General features: G+C 36.7%; 1 protein-coding gene across 1 annotated transcript in view; it reads right to left on the minus strand.

Moving 5' to 3' along the window:
* The window catches only part of LOC109848726 (U1 small nuclear ribonucleoprotein A-like), a 20,199-nt gene continuing 10,464 nt past the window's right edge, over positions 14,044-23,778 (minus strand). Inside the window, exons 3-5 of the mRNA XM_020418378.1 lie at positions 20,700-20,793; positions 17,646-17,740; positions 14,044-14,670 (exon numbers count right to left, since the gene is read on the minus strand). Coding sequence (XP_020273967.1) covers positions 14,377-14,670; positions 17,646-17,740; positions 20,700-20,793 — 483 coding nt within the window. The 3' untranslated portion in view covers positions 14,044-14,376. The remainder of the gene's footprint in view (positions 14,671-17,645; positions 17,741-20,699; positions 20,794-23,778) is intronic.

The following is a 23,778-nucleotide window of genomic DNA, read 5'->3' on the forward strand; positions in this document are numbered from 1 at the left end:
CTCGCCTGCGAGCGAGGAGGTGAGGCGAGGGAGCTCGGGCGCGGAGCTCGCCGGCGAGCAAGGTTCGAGCGAGGAGGATCGCCTGATTCATCGTCTGGCGGTGGAACCCAGCTAGAGATAACAGAGAGGAGGATCGCCTGATTTGGAGTTGAGCCCAATCTTGCGATTGAAACAGAGAGGGGTTTTTTCTCCGTGGTGGCGGCGGTTCTCAAAGGATTTTTGAGGAGCAATTTTCGGTCAAGAAAAAATTAAGATTGAGGTGATTTATTCAGATGAATAAATCACACACGGTACTGTAGAGAGATCTCAAGTTTGAGATATTCTCTTTTGCAAGTTTTGTAATTTCTTGTGGTTAAATAAGAAATTAATTGTGCGGCTCCCGTGGACGTAGGCAAGCTTGCCGAACCACGTAAATATATTGTCTCGTCTTATTTACTTAATGTTTTATCTGTGTATTCGCTATTGCTTGTATTGGTTGGTTTGAGTTTGGCGTAAACTTAAGCTAGGGTTGTTTTCTCTCGGGATTGATTTAGCTTCCGCAACGGTGTGGGCGTTCCCTTGCTCCCAATATATATGATACAATATGTATACATATATATATTGTGAATGAAGGAGTTCGATGTTAGTCTATAAATATATTTTTTAGTGTGTCCGACGGAGAAACAACACAGGCTATTTATAGATTAGAGTCCCTCGTATACATCCTTGTAACTTCCCACCATCACCAAGGAGGTTAAAGAAACTAATATACTACTCCACAACTTCCTAAACTTGCGGACCACTAATTGTATAACTACGATTTACTTATCAAAATTAAGGCTTAAAAACTTCTAAATAAGTGGACGATACCAGATGTCCCTAATAGGGATATATACAAAATTGGATTCCTCGACTATAAGTCGTTGATTAATATTAAAACTCTAGAAAGGACTACTACAGTCGACAGAGAAGATCAAACAATACAACTCTTAGGAGTTGCAGATGTAAATCTGTATAAGACCTACATGCAAATATTTGTATTTATCCATATAAGGATTTACATCTGCAACTCCTAAGAGTTGTATTGTTTAACTACGATTTACTTATCAAAATTAAGGCTTAAAAACTTCTAAATTAACATATTAATGTCACACAAGAATTTCGGGGGAATATTCTCACTTTTACATAGCAGAGCAGAAGGTATTGCAATGCAAACTTCTTGCATATATATATAAGTGCAAAGTATGGGAAGCTATAAGCTATAAGGTATAAGGTTTTAAGTTAATTATTTCTATTAAAAAATTTAAGTTAGTTATTATCATATCTTTTTAATCACTCCAAACGAGGTTCTCTTAGGTCGACCCCCACTTCAATTTTGTTCCATTAACTAGAAGAAGAAACATAGAGAATCGAATTGCCCCATGTCATGTAACTCAGAAAAACGAGCATTGGCATCAAGGCTCAGATTTCAATAGTTCAGTCGGCACCAGCTACTCAACTAATACCATGAAAAATTCACATTCAACGGAGGTCCCCCATCGAAGATCATTTCAGAAATATAATGTGTGAACCAGGTATTATTAAGGCCTGCAGATGAACATATAAGACGTTGTCATTTAAAAATGGGATGAAGCTAAAGAATAGTGTATGATACCAAGCATTCAAGCAATTACAACCTGCTTTCATAAATGTTAAGGATCACAATGGAAATGCAATTGTTTATATAATATCAAGACTGGGAAACTCCTGTCAAATTATAATATAACCACATATCATACAAGAGCGTGACCCATAAATATCTCCCATATCAAAGCTTACGACTCGAGTAAAATGGTTGCAGAAGTAAAAAAAAAAAAAAAAAAAAAAAAAAAAAAAAAACTACCAACTCAAATGTCAGCTTGCATATTTTTGCAGAAGTGAGAAGAACTGCAGCCAGTATATCAAGAAGCCTTACTTCTTTTCAAATGTGACGAGGATCAGATTGTTTGGTGTGATCTCGAAACTCTGGAGTGTTTGCATAGCAACTGCATCTAGTGATTGGAAAATGATTATACTACAAAATTAGCAAGGATTAACAATATTTTACTGCTCGGTATTCCTGCGTTTAAGATTTTATAATCAATTTTTCTGTTTATTACGGACCACCACAAAGCGTGATGTCAAACCTACAGCAAGGTGACATGCCAATTTGTAATATTTTTAGGCTACATATACATATTCCTGCATTTTAAGACTTACATCTAATTTAAAATCATAATATCATCCTTTCATCCGTTCAGCAAATATTGTGGTGACTCACATTTTATCCATACATACTTGTTAATAATTTAGGATAGAAATTCATTAATCTGAGATGGCTCAGAGAACCAAGAGGGTAAAAAACATTCAAGAAATTTGTGTTCTGGTCTCCGTCTTAGATCCACAAATGAACATTTGATGTTGGACCAAGTGACTAGTTTAACAAAATTCTCTTGGCTAATCATGTGATCGAGATCAAGGAGTTAAGACATAATGCCGACATTCATAAAATTAGCAGCATCTTGGCCTTCATCTTTGCCTATAAATTCGCACAAATTCGAGAACCAAGCAAAGAAACCATTTCATGACTGAAGGCCTCAAAGATTCATCGCTTTGCTGATGCCTTGTTGGTTATTATGTCTGCATGCTCAGCACAAGCGCCAGGTTGTTGGTGTTGGTCTGATGAACATCACTGGCAAAATTTATTGCAGCGTTAGCAGTAGTCCACCAACCACTTCTGTCATTCCAACTAAGATTTCCCCAAAGTAACTAATTTCTAGTAAGAAGGTACTATTGCAGCATTATGTTGGATAACAATCTCAAACACAAAAATTTAGCAAGGTTTTCTGTGAAAAGTAAAAACTGTTCTTTAGTTTGTGGTTTTAGACCTGCATTGCAGTTATAAATTATATTTTGAGTAAATAATATCGCTTACGTGCAGTCGTCAAGCATAATTATAACAACATATTAGAAAATATGCCTAGTAAAATCTGTTTTCTCTTCTTTCTTTTCCCCCTCCATAATAGGCGTTTTTAACCAATTTTATCATGATATAGTTGGAGTACTATCGGAGATTAGATTGACAGGCGCCTAATATTCCAAAGAAGCAGCAGCCACAGCACCGAAAGTGCACAGCCACAAATGTTGAAAAGAGGAAAAGAAAACAAAAGGGCGGGCCCCACAGCATAGTAATTTATTATTATTTTATTATGCATAGTGTTTTTCAAAATCCTATAGATAGGCTCCAAATCCTTAAGGAAATCTCATCCCAGAAACAACTTCTTATATAGAAGAGTGAGAGAGAAAAAATAGAGAGAGTTTCTCCTTGAAAAGAGAGAGAGTTTGTAATTCCAGAGTTTTTCTCCTTATAGTGGATTCTTCTACCCTTGCCCGTGGACATAAGCAATCAAGTGCCGAACCACGTAAATCTGTGTGTCCAATTTTTTATCTCTACTTTTGCTCTACTATTGCTGCGACCCTGCTCTATTGGGCCCCGGGTTTGTCCCAACATAGATTGCATCTCCAACTAGCTGCACTGCTTTTGCAGCTAAAATGTTGAGTAAATCATATAGTTTGCGTGCACTAAAAAACAAGCACAATTACTAGAATACCGAAACATGTATCAACATCTGCATCAACAAATTTTCATAACTATCATGTTTAGCCAATTTTTGATACAACAAGTTAAACAAACTCCTGTAGTTGAAAAAAATTGCCCTTGAGCTACACAACTGTGCTTTTATCGACACTTCTGAGCAATTGCAATCTTGCGTTTACAACTATTCTCGCCACCTGCAAGGCTTCATTCCTGAGCACTGGGTTTCTTCCGTCAGCTCTGCAACTTCTTAATGGTGGACTTAATTGTTTGCATAAGAGTAAGGGTCCTCTCAGCTTGACGTTGGGAGTTGAACTCAGATAGTCTTGTGTTTCTTTCCTGTTTGTTTTAGTAAACTGCTGCAGGTTTCTATAGTATGGACACTGATGTAAATTTCAGCATTTTAAGCAACTCATATCGAGCAAAAAAAACAAAGTATATAAGTGAAGTTCACAAAGCCCAGGTAACTTTGGAACTTTCTACTTTTATTTTTATTTTTTGCACAAAACCCTCTAAAATTTATAACTAAAGAATCCCTTCTGAAATTGTTTCAGTAAAATGTAATGACTGGTGACAGATTAAGTTACCCTACATGTAAACATGATGGCCAAGAGTTTTTTGCCGGACTCCTGGTAGCCCTCTTCAACAGTTTAACATGATTTAGAATTTGGGCATACAAATTTAAGTAGCAGAAGAAACAGAAACAAGCAAATCACTTACATATAATTTGTTAAAATGTTAATTTGCATCAACCAAAACTTATTCTCAGAGACCTCAATACTTTAGTTCTCTCCATCCACTCTGCTGACAACAGCTAAACTTAATAATTAACAGAACTGTGATTGAGCGAACAACAAAGAGACAAATAATTAAGAAACCTGATGGGCAACACCTTGAAGGTGGATGAAAGCAGCAGAAGCAAAGTAAAGAACCAATTACTATTCATGTATAACTCATTGAAAATAAGATGAAGCTAAGCAATAGAGTATCATACCAAACATTCATGAAAACAAACTTCTTTCATAAATGTTAAGGACCACAATTAAAATATCCACCTGGCAATTGTTAGTATAGTATCAAGAATTAGAAGTTCCTATCAAATTCTAATACAACAGTAAAATTGCAAAAGAGATTTTTTTTCCCTTCTTTGCGTATGTGCTAAGCCTCAGATATTGAGGTGTGGTTTTGAAACTTCCGAGTGTTTGCATTGCCACTGAAGCTTGAATATGTGGTCAGCATCAGATTATGTTCAAGTGACGAATAATCATGAGTAAAAACCGAGGATTTTGACCGTTTTATATTCACATTACAGTTCAACCAAGTTAGCTGATTGATGTGATTATACAACATACATCATTATTCAGCTAGGTGTGATGATTAACTCCGTTAAGTACTGCAGTTTTACTTGAACCGGAAAATGTATTTTGACATTTTGTTCCCAAGTGCAACATCCTTTGCCATTAATAGATTCAGATATTAAGGATAAAGAATTGACCTTAGTGATTAAAACAACTGCAGCAACGACTGCAGGAACTGATATGGCACGGGCGGGAATTGAATCTGATACGACGTCAAAAGGCCCTTCCACTACACCAAAAACTCTAAAGTTTTAATTAGGATCGAGGGTTGTGTAGTTTTATATTCTCATAATGTTCAAATCAAATATTTGACCACAATGTATCAATCATGTATATTAAGCTAATTAGTAAAAGAATTACACCACAAAGGAAGTCTTAATTTCCAATTAAATATGAAACAAACATTACGCCATTCTCCCAACAAAATCATCACCCCTCTACTGATCAAAGTTGCCAAGTTCATCATTTAAATCCTCATTCTTCCCCAAGCCGTATCAAAATCCCATCTGCCTCTAAAAATACCAACAAGAAACTGAACCAATTAATACATCAAGAATGACTAGAATTATAAAGAAAAGAAATAATTGAGCTTAACACCAAAACTTAATTCTGTTTCTAACTTGCACCTAGTTCAGATAATAGCAAACAGAACTAAACAAGCAGCTCTTTCCGAAGGAGGGACCAGAGATGACGAAATGCCTGGTTGCCCAAAACTATGGGCATTTCCTTTGAGATTATGGACCATTTACATAGAGTAACGTTAAAGCCTAGAGCAAGATGGCATGCCTATTGGTAACTTCACTTTCATTCCCCAGTTCTTTTAACTAGAGTTATCTACGTTCTTTCTTTTTTTTTTTTTCTTACTTTACGGAAAGTGTATATAGAAAAAAATAGCTTTTGATTTCTCCTATCTTTATGTCAGCGTATTCATTGTTGGGCTGTGTGTGTGTATATGTACATGTATGTAGAAAAATAATAAAATGAGATGGTGAGATGGCATTTTTATCGTGAGATGGCCCAATAGGCAAAAGCACATCATGGAGTTTGTGTATAGAATAAAACAGGAGTAAAAGTAACTACACCCCATAGTAGAAGAGATTCTATGCAATTAATCCCTAAAAACTTAAATTTAATGATCAGAAAACATCCCAAGTTTTTGCACCAATATGGTGACTACTAGGCTAATTAAGACCAAATCTCTTCGAACTCTAACCTGCAAGTCTACATATCTTGTGTTGCTCATAGCCTATGGCCCATCAACCAAAGGCATGCGTGCAAGGGGCCAACTTGTAGAGCTTCAAATGCCACTCGCAACTTCTCAAATCCGTAGGCCTTACAGAATGTAAGCTAAAAGATCCGCAGAAGATCAAAGATGATTGAGACATGATACCAAGAGCCAGAAAAATCAGCCACAGCTTGGCCTCCATCTTTTACCTATAAATTTAGACCAATGCAAGAACCAAGCCAAGCAAACACAAGCATTTTCAGAACTCATGGCCTCGAAGATTCTTCTCTTTGCTGCGGTCTTGTTGGTCATCACTAATGCATCTTCAGCACAAGCTCAGCTCCTTGGTCTCGGTCAGCTGCTCATCAATGGCACAGTTCATTGCAGCGTGGGCACTGTTTCAGCGAACACTGCTGTGTTTCCAAGTAGGACTGTCTCAGATTTTCTAGTATGAGAGTAGTACTAGTACTGATTTATCTTGCATATATGAGTCATATATTGTATAGATACGCTTAAAACGGTGGTAATTACTATTACACATGTTGGAATGTGTCTTATAACATCCATATCAGCATTTTTGTCATAAAGAACAGGTTTAAACAACTTTAGTTGCAACAACTAACAACTTCTACAAGGATACGTGAAATAATGACCAAGTCCTTTTTAGTAATTTGATGATGTAGTTGGAAAAATATGCTATGTACAATTAGATTGTGCCCCTTTTATAGGCCAAAACCTAGACTCACGCAGTTCTATCAAATTTTCTAAATTTCCATTTTTAATTCATGGCTAGTAAGAATCAAACCTAGGTTGCTCCGTACCATCTTAAAGTCTTTACCATTACACCAAAAATCCGAAGTTGTGATGAAGCTCATAGTTTTATACTCTTAACAAGTAACCAAACTCACTTTATGTTGTAGATGCTGGAGTGCAGCTAAAATGTGGGAGCAATGTAGTTTCAACTGCAACGACGAACTCTGATGGAACATTCAGTATGTCACTGAGCTTCATAACTTCACTTTGAACAATTGCAAACTGGTGGTTATTACTCGTCTCTCCACCTATGATGCTTCACTGCCAACTGATGGACTGCTTCAGTTAGCTCTCCAACTGCTTAATGGTGGAGGACTCATCCGAGGACGTTTTGGTCTTATCACCAACTTAGTTCCCTCCGGCTTCTCTCTTGTTCAGTAACTTAGCTGAGCATTTGCTAATCGGAAACTTTGTCTAATGATGGGAGTAGAACTCGTTAAGTACCGTGTGTTTGTTTCCAGTTAGTTTCAGTAAAATGTCGCAAGTTTCTACCTTATGGATTCTGATTTAAGTTTAGCACTCCTAGCAAATGTTTTGAGCAAAGAACAAAGCATACAGATGAGGGTAAATTGCAGATAACTCCCTCAACTATTTTGCTAGAAATTACCAACCCTTGATGAATTCTCTTATCGAGAAGGATAAATTGTAGTCAACTTCCCTCTCCCTCATGAATTCAGAGGTGGTAAGTGCTACTAAAATAAAGATACAGGGTTATCTGCAAATTACCCTTAAATTTTTCATGGGCTTCATAATTTTACATAAACAGGAGTTTGCACATACAAATGCAACAGAAGAAACAGAGCAACCAAATTATTTACATGCAACTCCTTAAAATGTTCGCTTGCATCAAACAACACTTATTGTAAGAGAGTTTAGTACTTGCAGTCTTCACCATCCACTCCGGCTAAGAACAGCTAAACATCATACTTTCAGAACTAAGGCAAATTGACCTGAAAGCCAAGATTTTCTTTGCAAAACTCCCAGTCACCTCTTACCAAGAATTTGGAGACACAACTCAGCTGGATGTGATACGGGTGTATCTTCTCTCTGCTTCGGGAGCTTAGCGATCCTCATGGAAGCTTGAGGATAGATGATTCTCATGATAGCTTGAGAATAGAGACGTGGGTGGAGCCGTTGGTGACAGCGAAAGAGGTCAAAAGCAAGAAAAAAAAAATAGAAGAATCAGAAAATGGAAGAATCGGGTATGGTCGGTCGACCGAATGGTTGACCCCGGTCGACCGACAATACCATATCCGTCGATCGATCGACCAATGTCGGTCGACCGATAATGTGCACGCCTACATGGTTAAAAAAACATCTCGCTGGCCGGTCGACCAAACTAAGCAGGCCGGTCGACCGAATCGGGTTCCTGGGTGAATCTGGATTCCTTTTTGACGCGTTTTCCAAGTTCCATTAGGCTTGATTATTTACAAGATTGTCATCCACACTATTAGACATATAAATAGGAATTGTTTAGGGTTTCTAAACAGCAGATTGGATTTTAAAGAGAATAAGGAGATTGTTCTTTATTCTAGTGAGATTGTGAGGGAGAGATTTAGTAATATTTTATTCTTCATAATCTAGAGAATGTATTTTTCTTCGCCACTTTAATTTTCGTGTGTTCTCACTGTTATCTTCTTAACCCCACCTTTGATAATTTCGCGATCAAAGATCCTCACTTGGCGACTCGTATCAAGTTGGTATCATAACGATTAGATCCTGTGAATGGGGTATCCTGTGTATGGTCCTTATTCGATCGCAATACAAAAAGCTAGGCGAGATCCTTATTTCTTCGGAAGAGGTCTAGATATTAAGAAAAAAGAAGATGATTGAAAGTGACAACTCATCGAGAGTTGATGCATTGGAGAGGCAGATCGAGATGATAGGGTCGACTCTTACACAACTCGTCGATCTCATCCATGGAGGGGACAAAAAGGGCGAGTCTTCTTCAAAATTAAAAAAAAACTGTGGAGTCCGATGGAGAGAGTGTGAATTCTGATTCTGACGAGGAGACAGAGACTGTCAAGACTGTTCTGCACCAAGGGGGTAAGGGTCGTTACCAGAATCTGAAAATTGACTTCAAGATAGAGATCCATGTTTATGATGGGAGTGTTGACGTCGAGAGGCTTGATGACTGAATCGAGCTGATGAATACGTATTTTACTCTTTATGGCTATTCGTCCAAGGAGAAGATTGTGTTCGCGACTTTGAAGCTTTCAAGACATGCGTTGACGTGGTGGAAATCCTACTATAAGCAGAATAAGAAAGCAGTGTCATGGAATAAGTTCAAGAAGCTACTGAGGAAGCAATTCTACCCGTTAGGATTCCTTGAGGAGCGTTGGTATAAGTGGTACGGATTACACTAAAGATTCAACCAGACCGTTTAAGAATACACAACAGAGTTCCAGCAGCAGGTGATGGTCCTCAACATCGCAACGGATGAATACTCCATCTTCATGTAGTATATGACGGGTTTGAATGAATACATCCGGAAGGAGATGAAGCTGTTCATAGTCAAGTACATTGTAGAAGCGAGTGTGAAGGCTATTGTCATTGAGGGCAAGCAGAAGAAGGGCAACGAGACGAAGGGAGATTCCAAGCAAGTTGGAGGCAAGTCTAGTAGCTCTCAACCTAAGAAAGAGAAGAAGAAGGGTGATCCAGGGAAGGCTGGATTGACTTGCAATCACTGCAAGCAGACATGTCACGTGGTTGATCGATGCTGGGAGAAGTATCCTCATCTGAAGCTGAAGTGTTGGAAGAAGGAGGAGGAGAAAAAGGCATACATGATAGTATAGGGTCCGAAGGAAGTTATCGGGATGACAGAACCCAACAGCAGTCTTAACCTTATGGCAGGCAAGCAGGCCGCGAATAAAGACGAAGACCCCAAGGAGCAGCTCTTTGTTCTTAAGTTGCAGGTGAAGATCAGCTTGGTTGATGTCATTGTTGATCCAGGAAACCAGAAGAATTTGATATTCGAGGTTTTGGTTCAGATGCTGGGATTGAAGGCGATAAAACATCTGAAGCCCTATCCTTTAGGGTGGATTCAGAAAGAGGCGAGATTGAGTGTGATCAACTAATGCAATTTCAGATTTTCACTCCACGAGTCGTATATTGACGAGGTCATGTGCGACGTCGTTTCGTTAGATGTTTGCCAAGTTATATTGGGTAATCCCTATTTGTGGGATAGGTACGCAGTCTACGACAGGCGGACCCAGAAGTATACGTTTACAAAGGATAGTGAGCAGTTCATATTTCGTTCGGCATCTCTTCTGCAGGAGACTAGCTTGGTGACGGTGACTCAGGCGAAGAGACTAGTGAATACAAGTAAGAAGTTTGTATTGTTATTCATTAAGCCCTATTAGGAGCAGCTGAGTAGGATATGCTTGACCACCTTTAGCAAGCTTCAGGAGGAAAATCTTGGCAGGTTGAAGACCAAGTATGCAGACTTGTTTTCAGAGATCAAGGGACTACCACTATGACGGGGTGTAGAGCATGAGATTATGCTGACAGAATAGAGTTTCTTGCCAAATATAGGTCTATATCGCACATCTGTACAGGAGTTCGAGGAGATAAAGGAGCAGGTTCAGGAGCTTCTGGAGACAGGAGTGATAGTGTCAAGTTGTTCACCTTGCGGGTCTCCAGTGTTGTTGGTGCCCAAGAAGGATGAAGGCTGGTGCATGTGCATGGATTATCGGGCCCTCAACAAGATAACGATCAAGAATCGTTACCCACTACCACGGATCGATGATCTTATGGACCAGTTAGAGGGAGCGAGATTTTTATAAAGTTAGATATGAAGTCTGGTTACCATCAGGTGAGGATTCGGGAGGATGACACTTGGAAGATCGCTTTCAAGACCAAGCAGGGCCTGTTCGAGTGGTTGGTGATGCCGTTTGGATTATGCAACGCTCCGGCGAGCTATATGAGACTCATGAATGATTTGTTGCGGCCTTTTATAGAGGATTTTGTGATAGTTTACTTCGATGATATCTTGGTGTACAGTAAGACCTGGGAGGAGCATCTTATTCATGTCGAGAAGGTGTTTGAAGTGCTGCAAAATGGATAGCTGAAGCTCAATGGGAAGAAGTGCAAATTTGGAAAGGACGAGTTGGTGTATCTCGGCTTCATCATGGGGAAGGACCGATGGAGGATAGATCCAGGCAAGGTGGCGGTGATCACAAAGTGGCCGACACCTAGGACAATGACGGAGGTGAGAAGCTTCATGGGGGCTTGCCAGTATTTTTGCAAGTTTATTCAATATTTTTCGACTTATGCGGCACCTTTACATGGCCTTACGAAGGCGAATGTTCAGTTCGAGTGCGGGAGGACGCATGAGGAGACTTTTCAGTTGCTGAAGAGGAAGATCTCGAAGGCACCGGTGTTGGCGTTGCCTAATTTTTTGAGGACTTTCGAGGTAGAGACCGACGCTTCTAGCTATGATATCGGCGTTGTGTTGATGCATGATGGGAAGCCAGTGGAGTACTATTCTAAAATGTTCACTGGTGCTATTCAGAACTACTCTACCTATGACAAGGAGTTTTATGCACTTTATCAGGCGATCAAGCATTAAAGGTGTATTTGTTGAGTAAAGAGGTGGTTGTGCACTCGGATCACAAGCCATTGGAGTTCCTACATGCCCAGACGAAGCTACAGCAGGCACGTCACATGAAGTGGATGTCCTATTTGATGACATTCAACATCATCATTAGGTACAAAAAGGGGGTGACTAACAAGTTGGCTGATATGTTATCTCGACCGCTAGTGAGAACTTTATTGGTGGCGACATGTATTCAGCCCTTGGTTCCTTTGGAGTATGTGCAAATGTACACATCCAGTAAAGACTTTAGTAGTGTGTTCGAACAGGTGAAGGCTGGTCGAAGGAAGAAGTACGAGCTTTGAGAGGATGGTTTGTTATAGTGGGACATCGCTTTGCATTCCGGAGGATGGTGATAGGTTGCAGTGGATTAGAGAGACACATACATCGCGTGTGCAAGGTCATTTTGGGATCCAGAAAACACTTCTAAATCTACGGTGCCATGTCTTTTGGTCGAAGATGCTAGAGGATGTTACCAAGTATGTTGGAGGGTGTAAACTATGTTACATTTTGAAGCCTTCTAACAGGAAGCGGGGATTGTACCTACCATTGCCAGTGTCTTCTAGACCGTGGGAGAGCATCTCTATGGATACCTTAGGAGGGTTGCTAACGACCAAGCGTGGGCATGACTATTTGTACGTTATGGTGGACCGGTTCAACAAGATGGTGATCTTGCTTCCTTGTAAGAACACCGTAACGGGAGCAGGTGCAGCGCAGTTATTCTTTGAGAATGTGTGGAAGCACTTTGGGTTGCCGAGTTCGATTATTTCGGATCGGGATAGCCGGTTTTTCGGGCATTTTTGGGATTCTTTGTGAAGTTTGATGGACACTAGATTGAAAAAGAGTACGACCTTTCATCTATAAGCAAACGGACAAATCGAGGTAGTTAACCGGACTATGGTGCAAATATTGAGGGGGTATAATTCCAAGCATCCCAATACTTGGGATGAGAGCTTACCATATCTTCAGTTTGCATTCAATCGGGTCATTCATAGATCTTCGGGAAAGTCACAGTTTGAGACGTGCTACGTATTCTTACCGCCAAATCCGTTCGATCTTGTTTTTTATAGTGACGCTACGGCCAATGGCAAGGAAGGGAGTGACAGACAACGGGCTTAATGATTTCTGGAGAAGATTGCACATATTCACGCTATGGTTGAAGCTCAATTGAAGAAGTCATAAGCTAAGAACAAGGCGAATCATGATCAACATCGAGTTCCATGTAACTTTGGCAAATGTGACATTGTGTGGTTGAAGTTGAGTAAGGAGCGGCTAAAGGGAGAATAAAAGAAGTTGAAGCCTATACGATATGGTCACTTTCGGATTCTTGATCAGATTGGTGACAATGCCTTCAAGCTTGATTTGCCACCTTACTTAGGCATGTATTCGTTGATTAATGCTGAGTACTTAAAGTTGTTTGAGCCTCCATTGTTGGATAATGAGGGTGACGACAAAGTGATCTTACCGCACATTAAAGACTTATGGTTTGATAAAGAAGAGCCGCTGAAAGATGATTGTATTTTGGAGTGGAATGTGACTACGACGAGACGCGGAACGAATGAGTCGTTTCTGATCGGACGTCAAGGTCAGGTTCCTAGCAAAGTCAGGTGGTTCAATAGGGAAGGAGGGGCTCGCGAGTTCCCTCCCCTAAAATTCTAACTTGAACGGGACTTCAAGTTCCTAAAAGGGGGAGTCATGATACAGTTGTATCTTCTCTCTGCTTCGGGAGCTTAGCGATCCTCATGGGAGCTTGAGGATAGATGATTCTCATGGTAGCTTGAGAATAGAGACGTGGGTGGAGCCGTTGGTGGCGGCGAAAGAGGTCAAAAGCAGGAAAAACAGAAGAATCGGGAAATGGAAGAATCGGCTCTGGTCGGTCGACCGAATGGTTGACACCGGTCGACCGACAATGCCATATCGATCAACCGATCGACCAACGTCGATCGACTGATAATGTGCACGCCTACAGGGTTAAAAAACATCTCGCTGGCCGGTCGCCAAACCAACCAGGCCGGTCTACCGAATCGGGCTCCTAGGTGAATCTAGATTTCTTTTTGACGCGTTTTCCAAGTTCCATTGGGCTTGGTTATTTACAAGATTATCATCCACGTTGTTAGACGTATAAATATGAATTGTTTAGAGTTTCTAAACAATAGATTGGATTTTAAAGAGAATAAGGAGATTGTTCTTTATTCTAGTAAGATTGTAAGGAAGAGATTTTGTAATCTTTTATTCTTCATAATTTAAAAAAGATATTTTCATTCGCCACTTTAATTTTCATGTGTTCTCACTGTCATCTACTCAATCCCACCTTTGATAATTTCGTGATCAAAGATCTCACTCGGCGACTCATATCAAGATGCAAGTTGCATAAACAACCAAATTGCAACACAAGTAACTCATTAAAATGTTCATTAGCGACAAACAAAACTTATCCCCAGATATCTCAGTATTTCAGTCATTCGCCAACAACCCAGCTAACAGTGGTCAAACTTCAGATTAATGGAGCTCCTCTGTCAAACGTATCATTCCAGAAATCTACTACGCTACCAGGTATCAGGGGAACGTAGGTGCTAATATAAGCAATAGTATATAATACCTAGCATTGATGCAGTTAACTGCTTTCCTAAATGTTTTAAGGACCACAATGTAAATGACCACTCTCCGAAAATTGTCAGTAAAATATAAAGATTTAGAAATTCCTATCAAATTCTAACATAAACATGAATTGTACAAGGGCACGGTCCAGCAAGATCTTCCATAGGTAAAATACATACCCAAGATGAGGAAGGATTTACTTCTTTGCATATGTGATAACCATCAAATTTTGAGGCGTGATCTTGAAATTCTGGAGAGCTTGCATTGCCACTGAAGCTTGCATCTCATCACCATACTCCACAAAAGCAATCCCTGGCTTTGCTTCCACCATCCTTACCTCCTTAAGTCCCGGATACTGGCAGAAAAGCATTTGGAGCATCACTGGCGTAGCATCATGGGGTAGATTCTGAACAAACAAGATGTTGTTTGGCATAGCTGGAAGCTCCTGAAGCATAGACTTGGCACCTCCAGGATAAGGTAGTTGAGATAGCTGCATTTGCATAGAAATAAAAAACAAAAGATACAGATAAAATAGGCAACTGAAAGTTGGAGATCAATCTTAAAGACAGCGAACTAAATAAAGAGCAGCATGTCAATCATGCAAATATATACAAACCAATGTTGGCATAATGATAGCATATAACGTAACAATTAGCTTCTTCATAGCTTAAAGCACAGAGTGTAGCACAGCATATGGTAGATGTTTTGTCATTTTTAAATTTAAAACAAATATAAAGAAATCCATAATAAATCTAATAATAGGATCATGGTATCATAATAACAAAAAATAAATTTTCAATTAAAACTCTAAAATTTATTACATGATAAATTAATTTACTAACAAGATAATAAAATGTTAAAATATATCAACAATAATCTACATATCTCATTCATAATTTCACATTCTACTTCATTCTGCACAAATCATAAGTGCACAATCATAAGCATAATGACATCACTATGTACCAAAGACTAACAAGGAAAGAAACCATGAATAATTAAACAATCCAAAGCAAATACCTAATTACTTCAGTCTTAACATAACAAACAAATAAAATGTTGTGCTATTTGAAAATGTTATGTAATATTTTAAGGATTGTTATATTACATAAAGTAAAACAGCAAGTTACATGATCAGATACTTCAATACTGTGATTGTATTTTGCTCTATAGTGGGTTTGGTCTTTCAAAAAATATACTTTTCTCTTTTACTTCAATGCTAGAAGAACATGAACATAGAGATATGGTACCAACTCTTTTTTTCTCCTCTCAATAATCTAATAACATCAGAACACAAAATGGAAGACCTAAGGGTGAAGCTTACCTGTGGAACAGCACCATAGGCACCAGCATAAGCTGGGTTCAGTCCCATAGCTGCTTGATTTGCATCATGATGTTGATCCTTGCGCTTTCTTTCAGCTGCCTCATAACAAGAGAGAAAATCAAATAGACAACACAATCAAAAGCATCAAATCCTTAACTACTTAATTACTTAAAATTCAACAAATCAAGTTTTTTATGATGGGTAAGCCTATATTACCAGGGTACTTCTATCATGAAGCCATACCGTACCTAACACTACTCATACCCCTACCTGTACCCGTACCCGACAGTTCTTGGACACTCCTTACGTATATGCATACATTTATTCAGACTTGCAATCAACTATATAGAACTTGTTTCAATTTCAACACTCCTTATACACTCCTTGGGCATACATCCTTCATTTCACATACAATTTGAAACTTCTTGGACAAGAGTCAAGTTCGTTTCAGCCTATATTCAGTTAATAACTATGATTTTAAAGGGTCCTATATGTATCTAGCTCAAAACAATAATTACAGCCCCTGTGTTTTAGCCATGTCCTCGTACCCTACCTTTTACAAATTTGAAGCTTCCTGTAACCGCACCCACACCAGTACCCGTACCCGTATCCATGCAACTTGGTAGCAAAATTACCACTCAAATGGAAATCCCAACAGTTACCAGGCATTTACATATTATGTACAATTCAGGTGATAAAATAGGATATGCAGTATTGTTAGAATGCTTGAGCCTTGACAGTTTGTGATTATCATAGGTCCATAGCCTAGAGGTTAGATCATAGATTGAACCAAATATTGTCCCTTCTTTATTTGTTTTACAGTAATCAAATTGGTTGATCGATATTTTAATAGAAGCATGCATCATTATTCGAAAATATACTTTTGGCATTCTTTTCCCTATGTGCAATACCTCCTCCTACCCCAGCAAAAACACGGATATAAAGTAAATGATAGAGAATTGACCTTAGTACATTCAAAGGATTTCAAACCAGATATTGCGACTATGAATGTTAAAATTAAAGTTTTAGACAATAGATAGACATCTTGATTTGCAACCATTGAGTGGGAAGAAGTAAAATCTCACATCTTAGGTTTAGTTTTTACATTCCATTTTATACAGTTTCTTACTCTTATAATTATAAGGTCTTAGAGATATTTAATGTGGTTTTAAAGAACACTGTGATATACGAATCTTCATATAAATAGCAGCCATAAATGAAAAAAAGGGTCATATATCGACCTTACAATCATGGGTTTTCACTTTATTATACATGCAAAAGAGCAAACTCAATTGGATAGGTAAGATCGACCGGCATCCATTATTTGACTTAGGGTGCGTTTGGTAGGTTGCAACTGAAGGGGTTGCAACTACAATTGCATACAAGTGGATCATTTTTGTCCAGTTGCAAGTATTTATTTCATTGCTTGGACATTGCAGTCGCAACTACAGTTGCAAATTGCCCTCCGGTTTACGCCATTTTAAACATGAGTCGCACTTGCAACTTTGTTATAACTAACTCAAATTAATAAAAAAAATTAAAATCTCAATATTATTATTTAAAAATAAAAAAACTAAAAACTTCATTTAAATATTTTGAAATAATTTTATAAAAATTATTTTTTATGTTAAAAAATATTATTTTAAAAAAAATACAATTTAAAAAAAATTATCTTTTCAAAAATTTATATTAAGAAAATTTATTTTTAGAAAATATTTCCTGTAAGATATTATTTTTTAATACTATTTTAAAAATATGAATTTTCAAAAAAAATATTTATTTTTAATTCTATTTTTTTTCAAAAAATCATTTTAGAAAAGTTTAAAAAACATTACTTTAAAAAAATATTATAAATATATAAAATTAAATAATAATATTTTTTTATTTTTTAATGAGTTGTATAAAATATGAATTTTCAAAAAAAATATTTATTTTTAATTCTATTTTTTTTCAAAAAATCATTTTAGAAAAGTTTAAAAAACATTACTTTAAAAAAATATTATAAATATATAAAATTAAATAATAATATTTTTTTATTTTTTAATGAATTATATAGAGATATGGTACCAACTCTTTTTTTCTCCTCTCAATAATCTAATAACATCAGAACACAAAATGGAAGACCTAAGGGTGAAGCTTACCTGTGGAACAGCACCATAGGCACCAGCATAAGCTGGGTTCAGTCCCATAGCTGCTTGATTTGCATCATGATGTTGATCCTTGCGCTTTCTTTCAGCTGCCTCATAACAAGAGAGAAAATCAAATAGACAACACAATCAAAAGCATCAAATCCTTAACTACTTAATTACTTAAAATTCAACAAATCAAGTTTTTTATGATGGGTAAGCCTATATTACCAGGGTACTTCTATCATGAAGCCATACCGTACCTAACACTACTCATACCCCTACCTGTACCCGTACCCGACAGTTCTTGGACACTCCTTACGTATATGCATACATTTATTCAGACTTGCAATCAACTATATAGAACTTGTTTCAATTTCAACACTCCTTATACACTCCTTGGGCATACATCCTTCATTTCACATACAATTTGAAACTTCTTGGACAAGAGTCAAGTTCGTTTCAGCCTATATTCAGTTAATAACTATGATTTTAAAGGGTCCTATATGTATCTAGCTCAAAACAATAATTACAGCCCCTGTGTTTTAGCCATGTCCTCGTACCCTACCTTTTACAAATTTGAAGCTTCCTGTAACCGCACCCACACCAGTACCCGTACCCGTATCCATGCAACTTGGTAGCAAAATTACCACTCAAATGGAAATCCCAACAGTTACCAGGCATTTACATATTATGTACAATTCAGGTGATAAAATAGGATATGCAGTATTGTTAGAATGCTTGAGCCTTGACAGTTTGTGATTATCATAGGTCCATAGCCTAGAGGTTAGATCATAGATTGAACCAAATATTGTCCCTTCTTTATTTGTTTTACAGTAATCAAATTGGTTGATCGATATTTTAATAGAAGCATGCATCATTATTCGAAAATATACTTTTGGCATTCTTTTCCCTATGTGCAATACCTCCTCCTACCCCAGCAAAAACACGGATATAAAGTAAATGATAGAGAATTGACCTTAGTACATTCAAAGGATTTCAAACCAGATATTGCGACTATGAATGTTAAAATTAAAGTTTTAGACAATAGATAGACATCTTGATTTGCAACCATTGAGTGGGAAGAAGTAAAATCTCACATCTTAGGTTTAGTTTTTACATTCCATTTTATACAGTTTCTTACTCTTATAATTATAAGGTCTTAGAGATATTTAATGTGGTTTTAAAGAACACTGTGATATACGAATCTTCATATAAATAGCAGCCATAAATGAAAAAAAGGGTCATATATCGACCTTACAATCATGGGTTTTCACTTTATTATACATGCAAAAGAGCAAACTCAATTGGATAGGTAAGATCGACCGGCATCCATTATTTGACTTAGGGTGCGTTTGGTAGGTTGCAACTGAAGGGGTTGCAACTACAATTGCATACAAGTGGATCATTTTTGTCCAGTTGCAAGTATTTATTTCATTGCTTGGACATTGCAGTCGCAACTACAGTTGCAAATTGCCCTCCGGTTTACGCCATTTTAAACATGAGTCGCACTTGCAACTTTGTTATAACTAACTCAAATTAATAAAAAAAATTAAAATCTCAATATTATTATTTAAAAATAAAAAAACTAAAAACTTCATTTAAATATTTTGAAATAATTTTATAAAAATTATTTTTTATGTTAAAAAATATTATTTTAAAAAAAATACAATTTAAAAAAAATTATCTTTTCAAAAATTTATATTAAGAAAATTTATTTTTAGAAAATATTTCCTGTAAGATATTATTTTTTAATACTATTTTAAAAATATGAATTTTCAAAAAAAATATTTATTTTTAATTCTATTTTTTTTCAAAAAATCATTTTAGAAAAGTTTAAAAAACATTACTTTAAAAAAATATTATAAATATATAAAATTAAATAATAATATTTTTTTATTTTTTAATGAGTTGTATATGAAAAGTTATAAGCACTACCAAACGTTTGCAAACACAAGTTGAACATTTTTAAATTTGAACCAAATAATTGCAACTGAAATTGAAGGCAAGAATAGTTACTATGTCTTAGTTGCATGCAAGTGATTGTTGCAACCTACCAAATGCACCCTTAAGATGAACAGGTCAAAGGATCCAGCTAATCTTGATCCTATGAAAGATCTAACAGTAAAGTGGCTTTGTATAATCTGAACCATTGCATCCAGATTGTCAATTGTAAGACCCTGACTGCATTCAAATAGGATACACCTAACAGCAAATGACACAAGTTACTCCGCAGAGTGGAACCACGAAAATTCTCTGAGGGGCTTTAGGATGAGAGAGGCACAGAATTTCAAGCCGTACAATTCCAATACAACAATCGCAGTGCCAAAGAAAGACAGAATTTGGAACCATCCAGCTTTACAGGATTCACATAATTTCAATTTGATCTAGCTAAAAATTAAAGTATCCATATGGCTTCTGAAAGTATCTGTTTTGTAAAGTTAAACATCCGTCACCATTTTGGTAAATACACTTAACTTTTGATAACACCAATTGTCATCATCAACAAGTTAAGGTGGCCTAGTAGGGACTAGGGAGTAGATCAATCAGAAAAGGGTCGACCTTTACCAACAACCATCATTGACAGCATTGGACAAATAGAAGAATGACAGCATTTCCAAATATGCTCTGAAGAGTCAATTATAGTGTGGTTTTAAAGGAACCTACAAATCACATTCCTCTTCTCAAACAAAATGAATGATGGATTGAATATCATCACCATGTCATACCATGCACATCTAAACTATATTAGTAGTAAATGAAGTTACAATCTGAAATCATCTTCCCAGCTTTAAAAAGACACTTTTTCCCAGACTAATAAAATTATAGGGAATAAATTTATTGATGCCTTCACAATATGAAAATTGTTGATAAAGTGAAAAAAATGAATGCCAATATAGCTCATGCTCGTTGAAGCAATGATAATTATAAGGTAAACACATTAATAACAAATTTAAAATTAATAGACCTGGAAAACATATACAATACCTAAGTTAATACGCTGACAAAATAATAAAAGACCACTTCAAAAAAATAAAGGAGAAAAATAGCTATGACAAGAACTCTGACCTCTGTCATCATGCCGCCTCCGTTTTTCTCGAGGAACAAAAGTGCCATCAGCCTTCGCTATAACATCTGATTTCGTCTTAGCATATTGGATTCTCTGCATTTCCAGACCACAAATCCCTCATTTAGATCACATCAATAATATAATACATCGAAGAAAATAAAATATAGATGAGATATGCAGTGACTATCCAAAGTTTAGACACGTCAACTATATTACATGCTTGTTTGTGCATAAGTGCACATGCTATGAACATATTTCTTTATGTTTGAGTTTGTCATTGACACAGGACTCTTAAGTTATATTTAGTTTAAATGCAATAACTGTTAAATGTTATTCAAATTTGTATAACATGTTTATTAGATCAAAAATAGTAAAAAATCGCAAAAAATAAAAAAAAATCAGAGGAAACACTTTTAATCAGAGTGGCAATGCCCATAGAGCTGAATATGGTAAGAAACAATGCTCATATACTCAAGAGCCGGAATCCTTGCACTCCTTTGTAAGAGCCTCAAAGTAATCAAAATTCAGTCTGCTTTCACTATAGCGTTAGAAGGACACAACTATCTTGGGCTGGAGGTTATGGAACCCAGGTCGCCCTCAAGGTATATGCTTATTGGTATCTGAATATGAATAAAAGGAACTAAAGGATTAAAATACACATAACAAAATCAGAATCTAATAACTAGCAACGCTTGATAATACACTAGTCAACTATGGATTCCTATTCCACAAACTAACATCAATTCCATAAAATAACGTCAATTGTTATAAATGAACAGACATCAAACAAGTTTATAAGTAGTAGGAATTTGAAATTTGAAAAAACTTCACACAGCGATTTATGATGGATGGATACACATGCAATGATGCAAAAGAATAGGATGTAGTAGCAAATAGTACAAGTTTCAGAACCATATAAGAGATGATGTATCTCCATACACGCACAGACATTCTCCATCTATTATGTTTTTTTTTAATCCAAACATGAATGCTTAACAGCAATAAGTAAAATAATACAACATAGTCTATTGCAAATGAATTATCCAAGTTATATAATCAAAATCTGTGGATGTCTATGTTTCTATATGTAAAAGAAACACATACAAATCAAACTAACCCTGTAACTCCATCAAACAAGTATATCACTACTTCATGGTTAAAATACATATGGGATACATGTGGCAGTATCTCATTGCTTTATCAATTATACCAATGAATTAAAACGTGTAAGCGACTTGTATCCAGTGATCATCCAAATATAAAGCATGACCATCAGTGAGCTTAATCAATGAAAACACTTTGTTTCGTGGGAAATGACCAGTAATGCCATAAAGATCATTTCTATCAAATAAATTATCTACATAACATGTAAAATCGTATCTGTCAAACACCCAAAGCCAGATGGTTGGGCCTTCAAATAAAAGAAAGAGACTAATGTTTTGGGGGAAGAGGGAGGGTGAAGAAAGGGATCCCATTGGATTGGGTTTGGTTTGAATTAGTTTAGGTGAACCAGTCTTTGGGTCATGTGTTTGGTGTGTTGGGTCCCATGAAATAGGGAAGGTAAGACAGCAAGAATCTTGATTAGCATTTTGTATGGAAAAATAATGTATAAGAAGTAATAGAAATTGACTAACAAAGTAAGCTAAATTTTCAAAACGATTTGAGATTTCTATACACTATTTTTCCCTTATAAAATGTTAATCAAGATTTTTACTCTCTTACCCCTATTACATCAACCCAATACACTCAACACATGACCCAAAGACCATTCCAACTAAACTAATTTAAACCAAACCCAACACCCTTAAATCCCTTTCTTCACCCTCCTTCCTCCCCAAAACACCAACTGTGTGCAAGTTAAATAATCAAAATCTCTGGATGCCTGTGTTTCTATATCAAGAAAGAGACATACACAAATCAAACTAAACCGGCAACTCCATCAAACAAATATTGCTACTTCATAGTTCAAATACACATGGGATACATGTGATAATATCTTATTGCTTAATCAATTTTACGAATGTATTAAAAAGGTGTACAGGACATGTATCCACTAACCATCCAAATATAAGTATAAAAAAAGCACAAGCAACAGTGAGCTCATCAGTGAAAACAGCGTGTTTTATAGGAAATGACCACTCAGGTCATAAAGATAACTAATATCTGAAGATTATCTACATAACATGAGATAATGACATAAAGCCATAAAGGTGCCTATCAAACAGCCAAAGCCAAGTGGGTCGGGTTTGGTTTGAATTGGTGTAGGTGAACCAGTCCCATACCCGCACCCGCACCTATGCAGCTTAGGGTTCATGTAATAGGGAAAGTAAGAGGTATAAATCTTGATTGCATTTTATACAGAAAATTAGCATATAAGAAATAAGAGGAATTGATTAAATTTAAAAAGCAAGCTATATGTTTCGAAAGTTCGAGATTTTCTACACTATTTTTCTATATAAAAGGTTAATCAAGATTTCAACTCTCTTACCTTGCCTATTACATGAGTCCTATACACCAAACATATGACCCGAAGACCGGTCCACCTAAAATAATTCATAGCAAATCCGACCCACATGGATATCAGATTCCCACTTCCCTCAAAACAACAACCTCCTTTTATTTTTCAAGGCTCAACCATGTCCGAGTTAAATAATCAAAATCTCTGGATGTTTGTATTTCTATATCAAGAAAGAAACACATACAAATCAAACTAAACCGATAACTCTATCAAAAAAGTATCACTACTCCATGGCTCAAATACATCCGGGATACATCCGATAATATCTTATTGTCTAATCAGTTTTATCAATGTGTTAGTAGGTGTAATGGCCATGTATCCACAGCATGCAAGTATAAAATATAAAACAAACATGAACAGCAGTGAAAACCATCAATGAAAACGCTTGTTTTATAAGAAATGACCAGTCAGGCCATAAAGGGCACTCTTACCTGTAAATTATCCACATAACATGAGATAATGAAATAACAATGCATATCAAACACCTAAAGCCAGATAACAAACGGTCAACTTGCTATACTTACACAATGACAAAATATATATATAACACTAACAACCAA

The sequence above is a fragment of the Asparagus officinalis genome, chromosome 7 (assembly GCF_001876935.1).
Source record: "Asparagus officinalis chromosome 7, Aspof.V1, whole genome shotgun sequence".
In the NCBI taxonomy this organism is placed as follows: domain Eukaryota; kingdom Viridiplantae; phylum Streptophyta; class Magnoliopsida; order Asparagales; family Asparagaceae; genus Asparagus; species Asparagus officinalis.